Source organism: Mirounga angustirostris, unplaced genomic scaffold, assembly GCF_029215605.1.
Source record: "Mirounga angustirostris isolate CCGP_5_RB_7025 unplaced genomic scaffold, mMirAng1.0.hap1 SCAF_11, whole genome shotgun sequence".
NCBI classification, from domain to species: Eukaryota; Metazoa; Chordata; class Mammalia; order Carnivora; family Phocidae; genus Mirounga; species Mirounga angustirostris.
This window is the reverse complement of record NW_026991719.1, coordinates 31742820-31755071: the sequence shown is the minus strand read 5'-3', so window position 1 is coordinate 31755071 and position 12252 is coordinate 31742820. Positions and strand designations below refer to the sequence as shown.

At 37.8% G+C, this 12252-nt stretch overlaps 1 protein-coding gene across 1 annotated transcript in view; it reads right to left on the bottom strand.

Annotated features, from left to right (window-relative positions):
* Window positions 1-10161: 10161 nt before the first annotated feature.
* CFAP47 (cilia and flagella associated protein 47) overlaps window positions 10162-12252 on the bottom strand; it is a 495620-nt gene continuing 493529 nt past the window's right edge. The window contains exon 66 of the mRNA XM_045873173.1: window positions 10162-10374. Within this exon, the coding sequence (XP_045729129.1) occupies window positions 10162-10374 (213 nt within the window). The remainder of the gene's footprint in view (window positions 10375-12252) is intronic.

Here is a 12252-nt window from a genome sequence, read left to right as displayed (position 1 = left end):
TCTGTTTCTTAAGTGGTAACCTTGACATACTATTAAAAGTGTTACCTCTCCCAAACACTCTCAGCACTGCAATGGCTGAAACAAAGTAGAATATGGAGGAAGATTTTCCACATCAGTGGAAGTGGTAGAGCCAGAAAATGAATTGGATTCCTTTTAGATGAATCTTTCATGGATCAGCAGGTTTATTCAGAGTTACTTAAAAAGTAGTTAACATTCCATTAGCAACAAACTGTGATCTGCGTCAGCAATAAGACATCCCTTAGTCATTTATTTTAGTGCAAGAAGGCACTTCACAAAAAATGCAAATATTGAATATCTAAGGGGCAAATAAATACTGAGGCAAAATTAGGTCATTTTTCTTATAGAATTATGGACTTTATGCTTGATTCTTTGCTTCATTTCATCAAAGCATTTGGCTGTTTCATTTTTGTCAGTAAGTTTATGATCAGAAAAGATGAAATGATTTTAAAAGAGCAGTAAAGCTAACATATTTTCAAAGTTCACAGCAATGACTTCAGTAACAAGTGCTTGGAGCTATTGTACAAGGGGGATAGGAGATGCTCTTTGGGGTTTCCCAAGCCTGTGTTGTGGGACAGGGCACTGCTAAACATGAAGAGAGGCCTGGTCTCGAATGCTGGGGAATCTTGCAGAGGCTCACTAAAGCAGAGTGCCCTTTATCTTGACTACATTGTGTTTAACCTTAAGCTCCTACACTTTAGAATTTCTCTTGGTATTGACAAGATGGAAGCAGAGAGTAGAAAAATCCCAAAGTCAGCTTCCCATAGAGTGGAGAGGTTAATTGCACCAAGCTCCTTTTGACTTTTGAAATAAATGGATGACAATCATGCTGGAGAAAACTGAAAGCATCCATGTTATTTTTTTTCTCTGAATTAATTAGATGCATATAAAGTTAGACCTCCTCTTCTGGGAAGATGGAGTAAGTGTATTTATCCCTTGTCCTCCCAATAAGTACAACTTAAATATGTATAATGTTATCTATATACTCTGAAAGATGAAGAGAAGAAGGCAGACTGGCTAAAGACAACCATGGAACTCAAGAAAGGACTAGGACAAGGTCAGGCTAGCAGACAGAGAAATTAGACAATAACTTCTTTACTTTAGCCAAAAACCATAGAAAAACCTGTGGCCTCACACTCGCCCTCACCAATAAAGGCCAAATGGAGGATAGACTTTTTTTAAAGATTTTATTTATTCATTTGAGAGAGAGAGAGAGAGCATGAGCATGGGGGAGAGGCAGAGGGAGAAGCAGACTCTCGGCTGAGCCAAGAACCCAACACAGGGCTCGATCCTAGGACCTGGAGATCAGGACCTGGGCTTAGGCAGACGCTCAACTCTCTGAGCCACCCGGGCGCCCCGGAGGCTAGACTTTCACAGTCACACTTGCTAGACTGTAATAAAGTGCCACAACTCCCCATTGGAGTGGTATCAGAGAAGGCTGAGTAGGGGGCAGGGCTTTCATATTTATCCCTGTCAGGTGGTACTAAGACTCTGCCCCCAACACTGTCAGGGAAGGCCACATGGAAGGCCTGGACATCTCCCTACACTCTGCAGTAATGAGATGCCCATCCCAACTGGAGTGACAGGAAAGACTTTCACCACCTCTCACTTGTGATGACAAAAACCCTCCTTGTGGTGTCACTGGAGGCCATGTGAGGAGCAGGAACAAGGCACTCCTAGCCCTTCCTGCCAGAGAGGTATCAGGGGAAGCCGAGGGGAAAGGAGGAACTCCCACCCCGCCCAGCAGTTAATAAGTCTTCTACCCCTTGAGTGTCGATGGAGGTTGAGTGGAAAACCTACACTTCTGCTCTCATCTGGCAGTAAACAGTTGGTGTCCTACCTTTTCCTGCTGGAATGCTGTCATATGAAATCAACTGAAACAGAAGGTTGAAATAAGATTCAGGCTCTCATAACATAATACCCAAAAAGCACAAGTTTCAAATGAAAATCCTTCTTCATAAAAATAACCAGGAAGATCTTTATTTGAATGAGAAAAGACAATCAATAAATGCCAACACTGAGATGACAGGGATGTTAGAATGATCAAAGATTTTAAAGCAGCCATCTTCAACAAAAAATAAAAGCTTGAACAAGCATTATGAGCATGTTTGAAACAACAGAGAATATCAGCAAAGAGAAAGTCTCAACAAAGAAATGGATGATATAGGGAGGAATCAAATTTTAGAAGTGAAAAATACAATAAATGAATTTTTAAAAACCCATTGTTTGAGCCCAACAGTACAAGGAAGGGGACAGAAAAAAAGACTACTGACTCTAATCTGAATACCAGAGAAAAGGAGAATTAAAAAAAAAAAATGAACAGAGCCTCAGGGACAGAAATCTAATATTCATGTCATCAGAATGAGAGGAGAAAAAAGATAGGGCTGAAAAGGTACTTGAAGAAATAATGGAGGAAAACTCCCAAAATTTGGCAAATGACTGCAGATTGAAGAAGCTGATAAAATTCTAAGCAGGATAAATCCAAAGCAATCCATACCAACACAAATCAGAGTCAAACTTCTGAAAAATGAAAATAAAGGAAAAGTCTTGCAAGCATCTACAGAGATATGACACCTTACCTAGAGGGGAAAAGCAACGATAATGACAATGAATTTGTCATTAGAAACCATGGAGGCACAAAGAAAGTGGCATATTTTTTAAGTGCTTAAAGGAAAGAACTGTCAACCTAGAGTCCTATATCCAGTGAAAATATTGTTCAGAAAGGAAGAAGCAGCCCAGATATTCTGAGACAAGGGAAAATTAGTTGAATTTGTTACCAAGAGACTTACTCTAAAATAAAGGTGAAAGAAATTTCTCTAAGCAGAAAGGATGTTATAAAAGAAGGTATACTGGAACATAAGAAGGGAAGAAAGAATACAGTGCACAAACATATGGGTAAATACTATAGACTTTTCTTCTCCTATTGAGTTTTCTAAATTATGGTTGATATTGGATGAAAAAATTATAACACTATCTGATATGGTTCCATATATACGCAGAGAAAATATTTTAAAAATTATATAAAGGGAGATAAGGATGCTGCACTTGACTCAAACTGATAAAACGATGATACCAGCAAAATGTGATAAGTTATGAATATATAATAAGAAAGCTATCATAACAAAGTTATATAATGAGGTACTCTTAAAAACACTTTATATTACTCAAAATGGTGTTTAAAAAATGTACAAGTAATCCATAGTAGGACAGGAAAGTAAACAGAGAAATAGAAAGTGGAGTGAACAAAGAAAAATTCTAAAATAAAATGAAGAGGAAAGGTAGGGAGAAAACTAGTATTTTTTTAACAGTAGGAAAGAAACAAGTTGTATCATTACAGACCCTGCAGGCATCAGAAGGTTAACAAGGGAATAATGCAGAAAATGTCTACACATATACATTTACCAACTCAGTCGGCAAGGATGTGCATAAATCAAAACCCTTGTGCATTGCCTTTGCAAATGTAAAATGGGGCAGGCACTATGGAGAAGAGTACGGTGGCTTCTCAAAAAATTAGAAATATCACCATATGATCCAACAATCCCACTTCTGGGTAGATACCCAGTAACTGAAAGCAAGGACCCAAATATTCATACACAAATTTGTATACAAATATCTGCACACCCAGGTTCATAGCGGCACTATTCACAACAGACAAAATGTGGAAGCAACCCAAGTGTCCACTGATGGATGACTGGATGAAGAAAATGTGGTATATACATACAATGGAATATTATTCAGCTTTAAAAAGAAGGAAATTCTCTCATATGCTACAACATGAATGAACCTGGAGGACATTATGTTGAGTGAAATAAGCCCGTCATAAAATGATAAATGCTGTATGATTCTACTTATAGAGTGGTCAAATTCCTAGAGACAGAAATAGAATGGTGGTTGCCAGGGCTGTAAGGAGGAGAGAATGGGGAGTTATTGTTTAATGGGTATGCAGTTGGAAAGATGAAAAGTGTTCTGGGAGAGAGATGTTGGTAATGGTTAAACAACAATGTGAATATAATTAATGCTGCTGAACTGTACATTAATGGTTAAAATGGTCAATTTTATGTGTATTTTACCACACATACACACAAAAATCTTAAAATGAAAAAAAGTACTTCACTCAGATATATAAATAAGGTACCCCACGGTAGTTATTTCTATATCTGGCTATCCACTTATCCCCCTCACCCCAACTTGGTCTGACCCAGTAAAACGTGGAGGCCATCAACATCGTATATTCCTTATTCCATGTATTAGTATTCTTATACTTCCTCTTTAAACAGATGCAGAAGGAAATCTTTTGGTAAACTCATTTAAAGTAAAGAATTAGTGCCTGAATTTTAAGTGTAAAGGAGCTTGTCAGGATTCAGGTGTAATTCAAAGATAAGCAATACAGACAGACCTCCCCAGTGATATGAACAAGCCACTGGAATGGTATTAGTAAGCAGGACACATCATAGCATCTCCGGTGTGTCTCTCTATGTCCATTTAACTTATTCTCTCTCTGAAGTCGGGTCTTACTGATGTTTTGCCTGCTGCATACATTGCCACCCCTCAGCTCCCAAGTTTACCTAACCAAATAACTGAGACCAAAAGAACCTCTCCTAGAGAGGGAATCTGATGGTTTTTCCCAGATCAGTTCCTTGCTCTTTATCCAACTGGCAGTGGGGTCATGTGGGAGGATGAATATGGATATTGAGGACTCAGATCTAGGGTCCAGTGATATTTGCCTTTTGAAAGAGATGATGTGCAACATGAAACTATTGGTAACAGAGAATTATAGGCATGAATGAAGCAGATAACTTCGGATGAACATTGTCTTGGGGTCTCACAAATACCGCTGACCTGTGCATGTAGGGAGGATGACCTTATCTGTTATACAGATGTCAAAAGTTCCTATATCAGTATTAGAGGATGGGAGTGATTCATCAGTTCCTGTTGGTACCTCCCCATACTCTTAACACTCATTGTGCAGTACCTGACAATCCTGCCCTTTGCAAATTTCTGCTGAAGGGTTTTCTTTCACACTTGTGAAATGTTTTATAGTAAGCATGGCTAAGATACTCAAAGAGATAAAAACTTAACATTCAAGAGGGAACAAGAAAATATTAAACAAGAAGTTACGTATGTTAAAAAGGTAAATATAAAAAACTTACTAAATGTGAGAAATAATAACTATCAGAGTAGACACGAAAACCAATAGGATAAACTCTAAGCAGAACATTGCTGAAGAAATTATTACTGACTTGGAAGATAGCACTGAATACTTAACTTACCACACAGCAAAGAGATAAGAGGTAAAACATATGCACAAGATTCCCCCAAGATCTAGTGAGGTCCTTTACACTTAAACCTCAGGCCTGATCTCTTGGGATGCCTTTCCAGAATAAAGAGAATACAGGCAATGGCAGATAAGGAATATGTGATAAGATATTAACTGAGAATTTCCTGCCATTGAAAAGAGATCAAAGTACTCAAATTGATAGTATACTTTGAGTACCAAGTATAATAATATAATCAATAATAATAATACAACAACAAAATAATGACATGATAAATCTATTTCTAGATATGCAATAGAGACATTTTTAGGAAATCAAGCATGAAAGAAAAAATCTTAAAGCTAAAAAGAAATGTCAGTTTACCTACAAGTTAACAACTTGACATACAACAGACTTCTCATTATAAACAAGGAAGGCCATAGAAAATAGCTTCAGGGGTGCCTGGCTGGCTCAGTCAGAAAAGCATGAGACTCTTGATCTCAGGGTCATGAATTTCAGCCCCGTGTTGGGTGTAGAACTTACTAAAAAAATAGATAAACTTAAAAAAAAAAAAAGAAAATAGCTTCAAAGTGCTGAGGTAATAGCTTCAAAGCGCTGGGGAGAAAATAATTAGGAACTCAGAATTCTATACCAAGAAAAAGTGTAATTCAAAATGACAAAATGAAGACATTTTTAGAAATACAAAGACTGAAAGAAGTTGTGTGAAAGGTGAAATGAAATGGGGTCACTTATGTCCAGGGGTTTTAAAATGGAGCTGGAAGGCCATTAAGGTGGTGGGCCTTATGCACATCCTCATTGGGTGGAACTGTCAAATTCTGAACTGGGCCAAACAGCAAATACTCCAAGGACTCAGACCGAACACCTGCAGCTGCCTTTGCTACAGTAATGCACATTTGCTTAGTGATAGCCTTAGCAACCAATTATATTCAGCCCAAGATTAGTTTTCTGCCACCAACACCAATCAAAATTCTTTGTAAACAACATATACCAGCATCCCCTTTTGTCTTTAAAAGCCTTTCGCTTTTGTTCCCTGAGGGGACACGATTTGGGTTGCTGGCCAAATCTGTGCTCCCCAAACTGCAATTCTAAGGCACCAAATAAATGCTTTTACTTCAGCTCTGCCTCTTTTCTCAGTCAACAATTGCTACAAACAAAACCTGACAATACTGACTTTGGTTAGAAAAAAGACCCTAAATGAATAACACTTTTTTCTTCCTGCAAGTATGTTTCAACAATCTGTTTACAGGGAGGTTGGACAGGATTCAAAACTTTCCCCAGGCTTCTTACAAGCCCCCTTTAACCCTTTCCTTCCCAGTGGTAAATACCCGACATTGTCCTGTCTGTTCTCTAGGAACCAGGCTATATGGTTGGTTGGCTCAGTGGGCACAAGACCCCTGACTGGTGTACCCCAAAGTCAGGAGCAGGATCTAGATGTTTCTTCTTTCTTTAGGCAGTGTCTTCTCAGTTTACACCACTGCCTCTTTTCTCTGCTTGCTACTCTTTAAATGGTTTTCAGAGTTTTATCCATGCCCCTCTTTTCTTCATCAATATCGCGTCTTAACGTGCAAACCTTAGATAAACACATATTAAAATGTAGAGTCTTGCATGTAGCCCGAAATATAAAGAATCAGAATGAAGAAAAGTGACCCTTATAACTCTTGCCAAACAAGAAAGAACTGAGCCTGCAAAGCAAACCAAAAGTTTATTTGGGGTCTTTAGGACTTCAAATACGGGAGACACAGATTTAGGAGAAGCCTGAAATGTGCTCCAGGGAGGGAACAGAAAGACAAAGTTTATAGAGGCAAAAATAATTAGCACTGGTATATATATATATATATATATATATATATATATATATATATATATATATGATAGGTTACTTTGCTAGTTGCTCGGTTATAGTAAAGAAAAACAAGCCTCAAAAAAAAAAAAAAAAAGAAAAAGAAAAAGGAAAACAAGCCTCATTCTGAGAATTCCAACAGGCTGTGGCAGAGTCTAAAGGCTCCATGTTTCATGCAGGTGTCAACGTGCATAAGACCAGCTTCCCCAGGGGCCTCCCAGCTCCATTCTAGGGCCCCTTGACATTCCTATTTCCTTTCAAATGTTTCTTTTTTTTTTAAGATTTTATTTATTTACTAGAGAGAGAGAGAGCACACAAGCATGAGCAGGGGGAAGGGCAGAGGGAGGGGAGAAGAAGGCTGCCCGCTGAGCAGGGAGCCCGACGTGGATGCAGGGCTCGAACCCAATCCAAGAAGGGGGGGGTGGGAATCATAACCTGAGCCGAAGGCATCCTAATTTGAACCCATTTTCTTAGCCCTTCATTTGAGTTACTTTAAGCCATTCTGTTCCCACCTACATTTGTTCCCACATTTTCTATCACTCCCCAAATCACTTATCCTGAGCTCCAACCACCACTTACTTGTCTCTGGACATGCCATGTTGTCACATTTGTATGCTTTGGAACATGTTCCTCCACCCGGTCTCAGAGGTCATACTCCCCTTCTATACCTGGAAGACTCCAACTCTGTTAATATCCTCATCAAATGTTACATCTTCCCTGAGGCCTTTTCTCACTCCCTAGCCAGGTCCCCACCTCTGTGTTTTTATACCAAGGTCTCAATCACAACACCTTCCATATGTTCTGGAAACTACCTGCTCACACCTGTCTTCTCCATCGGTCAGGGGCGCACTTGCAGGAAAGGTCTGATCAGGGTTCATTTGTTTTTATATCAAGGGTGAGTAGCTTGGAGCAGTACTTAATACCTGTTTAATAAGTAAGGGCATAAACACATAAGTGAATTAATAGATATTTGATCAAGGTTTAAAGAATCTACAATCAAATTCTAAAGCAGCATATGTATATTTAAGAATGTGCAGTCTTAGCACACATGGAACTTTTAGATTCCCAGAAAAATCTTATCTTTCATTCTATAGGAAATTCACTTGCTAATGAGCAAATTGTGGTCCTCAAGTAAGAAACTCCAAGTAAAACCTCTTACCGCTTTTTCAAACTCCTTTTTCAATATGAAGATATAAACTTTAGCACACTATAGCGTGTTCTTTGTCCGCTAGAGATAAGGAAGAAGTCTGTGGATATTGTTAGACCGCTTTCTGGTTACTTGCCGTACTCCCCATGTAACCGCTCTAGTCTCTGAATTAATTTGATGCCTTTTGGTCTTAGGGGCCATTGATATTCACAAGTGCTGGACTAAGAAATAGTGGAAAGTATACAGTGCAACAGTTTCAAATTACTGGAGAATTTCAGATAGGAGAGCAATTGTGAAGGCTCAACATAAGAGGTTTAAGATTTTTTAAATATTATGTATTACCATAAACACCAAAATATAAAAACACCAATATAAACACCATATGTTCATGGCAAATATGATTTTACTTTCCTAAGGATTTGGGGAAGTTTTATAAAGGCTTTGTGAGAAATATACTCAGAGACTGACCAAACCCCTCCTCACACACACAGTACAGCAGAAGAAAGGACAGACAGATAATCTATGACTCTACTCAAAGAAAAATCTTTAGAGAGCCAGAGAAGAAGAAACGCTTTTGGAGATTCACAGAATTTTAGCTTTTGTCCTTTTTGGGGATGGCAAATCTGAGGTACATGGGCCTCCACTCTCCTCTACTTCAATACCTGCAGACAAAACTAAGTGATTGCATAGATGTGTCCCTACAATTCCACTTAACACCTTGGGAAGAAATTATAATCAACCTACAGTGGTTCCTAAGGCCATTCCTACTCTAGTAGAGGGTTGCCAAATATTTTCTGTAAAGTACCTGAGAGTCAATCTTTAAAACTTTGTAGCCATATGGTTTCCATCCATTGGAGCTTGGGGTTACGGCACGGAAACAACCATCGACAGGACACAAAGACATGACTGGGGCTATGCTTTCATAAAACTTTATTTATAGACAATAAAATTTGAATTTTTAAAAAAGATTTATTTATTTATTTATTAGTTTAGAGAGAGAGAGAGCACGCACAGAGTGGGGGAGCAGAGGGAGAGGAAGAGCGAGAATCACAAGCAGACTCCCCTCTGAGCACAGAGCCCAACGTGGGGCTTGATCCCAGGACCCTGAGATCATGACCTCAGCTGAAATCAAGAGTTGGATGCTTAACCAACTGAGTCACCCAGGCCACCCTGAAATTTGAATTTTATGCAATTTTCTTATGTTACTTAATATTCTTCTATTAATTATTTCAATCATTTAAAAATGTAAAAATCTTTATCTGTTAGTAGGTATATAAAAATAGGCAGTAGACTAGATCTATATAGTTTGCCAACTCTTGTCCTACTATAGTTCTTTTGTTTTGCACATAAGAAAACAGGGCACAAAAAGGGTAAGTGATGTCCTTAAAATTGTATGAATGAATAATTTGTGGTAAAGCCAGTCATTTTGTGCCAAATTCTCTTCAAGATGGTCCATATTGGCTATTTATTATTATATTTTTCCTGAATGATAAGTACTGCGCAAAATACTTTTCCTTTACTTTGAGAAAATGAATTTTCCCCAGGATCATTTTGAAATATATCTATATTATTTAAAGACTCAATATAGGAGTGGATGGACTACAAATACTTACATGCATCGATTTTTAAGTTGAAATCATTTTTTACTACAAACGTAACCCGCACCTTAAAAGTGAACCAATCCCAATAATTGCAACTAGTCCATTTTAAAAGACACACATAACAGAAATCAGGTGCAGCATAGAGTTTAAAAAATAAAATAGAGAAGGCCTATTATAATTGAAACATTACTCATCAGAAATATTCCAAAAGATGAAAGAACAATCATGAAAATATGTTTAATTCTACTTGAGGCCAAAAAATATTTTGGAAAAAAGTATTTATTTATTCTTCAACATCAAAGGTGCACCCTTGATGGTAGAGGACACCCCCGTCCTTGTGAGTTTAGCATTTTCACGGATAATATTGCGCCGACGAACTGGCTTGCTCTGAAACCTCTCATTAGTCGTGTCAATTTTGGCTTTTACATTCATCGGTGGCACGGTAACTTGAGGTAATCCATTGATATCATACAGCCAGTACATGTCCGGTGTCTGAAAACAAAGAGAGGAGAGATTTTACATGAAATATTCAGGGACTGAGAAAGCTATAGGAAAAAGTTTACCAAATTAATACGGTCTCTCTTCTCCATGCAAGGTATGGGAAATGTACAAAACTGAAAGTGTGCCCGTAATAAATAATTAACATGGGAAATAAATTCAAGAAAGCATTTAGCTTTATGAATTAAGAACCACTCACTAAAAAGTCTCTCAAAGTTAGAGGTCTGCCCTGAGGGTGAAATAAGCATCCATCTGATCTAAGGGGAAGCAATCTATTTTCTTTGCATGAAACTGTTGCCCAGCATGAACTATGTAACTAACCGAAACCATACTTTGCAAGAACTGGTCCATGACAACTTAGGCACGGCTATAGAACCGACTGGTAAAATATGTTGAGCTTCTGTTTTTTAGATTATGAAAGTCTATAATTAATCGAACCATTTGAAATTCCTGAGAATTGTGTAAAATCATTAATGACAGTTATAATCTAAATCCAAGTTAGTACAACTTAGGGATTTATTTAAAAAATCCATCATTTTTTTCTGCATATATGCACAGGATGGCAATATTGAATTACAGTCTAGCATTTTCTGTATGTCTATGTTCATACTTAAATCCCACTGCTCTTACAGAATTTCCGGTGTTGTGTTTATCTGGGTCTTCTTCCCCACAAGAAGATTTGTACCATGTATGGTCAGAAAACCCATTTAGGATAAATCCACGCTAAGTGAATATTGCAATAACATCAGCCAGGGCTTAAAGGGTAATGTGATATCAATTGAAGAATGTTAAGTGCAGGACTTTCTTACACATCTGGAATGACCCTATTTTAATCAGAACTGGCCCTTCTATCCAGTGTTCATAGTAATTGTGTATTCTGAATCAAGGAGTCAAAAGCAGAACAAACCAAAGACTATACTATACCTAGGTTAAATAACATTTTACTTCACATAGGATGCTCAACTTGAAAAACAAAGCTACATTTTAGTGATTGTGCATATATCATTGTAAATTTTTACATTACAGGTGACCCACTTCATGAGTACATATGCATGAGGTACTTGAAGGGAACTGCTCCTATGCCCAACACTCAGTGGTGCTCGGGAGTGAGCTACATAAAGGAATGTACACTCCTATTTGGAATGTAGTAGGTACAAATGGGAACGACATGTAGGGATTTGTACCTTCACCTGACACATCTCCAAGACCCTTTGAAAATAATTACCTATAAGGACACTATTTTTAAAATCCTAAATGTTATTGTATGCATTTCAATTAAGATTCAAATAATTTTGGGCGCCTGGGTGGCTCAGTTGGTCAAGCGACTGCCTGCGGCTCAGGTCATGATCCTGGAGTCCCGGGATCGAGTCCCGCATCGGGCTCCCTGCTCGGCGGGGAGTCTGCTTCTCCCTCTGACCCTCCCCCCTCTCATGTGCTCTCTCTCTCATTCTCTCTGTCTCAAATAAATAAATAAAATCTTTAAAAAAAAAAAAGATTCAAATAATTTTGCCGTAAGTGATGCTGAGTATGTATGTGTGTATATATATATACAAAAATATATATAATCCAAATAGAAAATAAATTTGTAAGAAGTCATTCATGTCCTTTATTCCAACACTCTATATGGTAATAAGAATATGTTTATTTTATAAAAATTAAATATTACAGTTCTCATTTCTAGAGTTAACTTTCTTCAAGTTGTAAATAAATACAGTGACTCATTGTGTTTTTGAAAATACTTTAAAGATATAGCTCTGTGTCTTCCACTCTGAATCTCCTTTTGAAAATATAAATTAAAAAGCTTATGTTAAAATAATATAAGAATAAATCAATACCTCCACATCACTAGTGCCTCTGAGAATCACTGTTGGT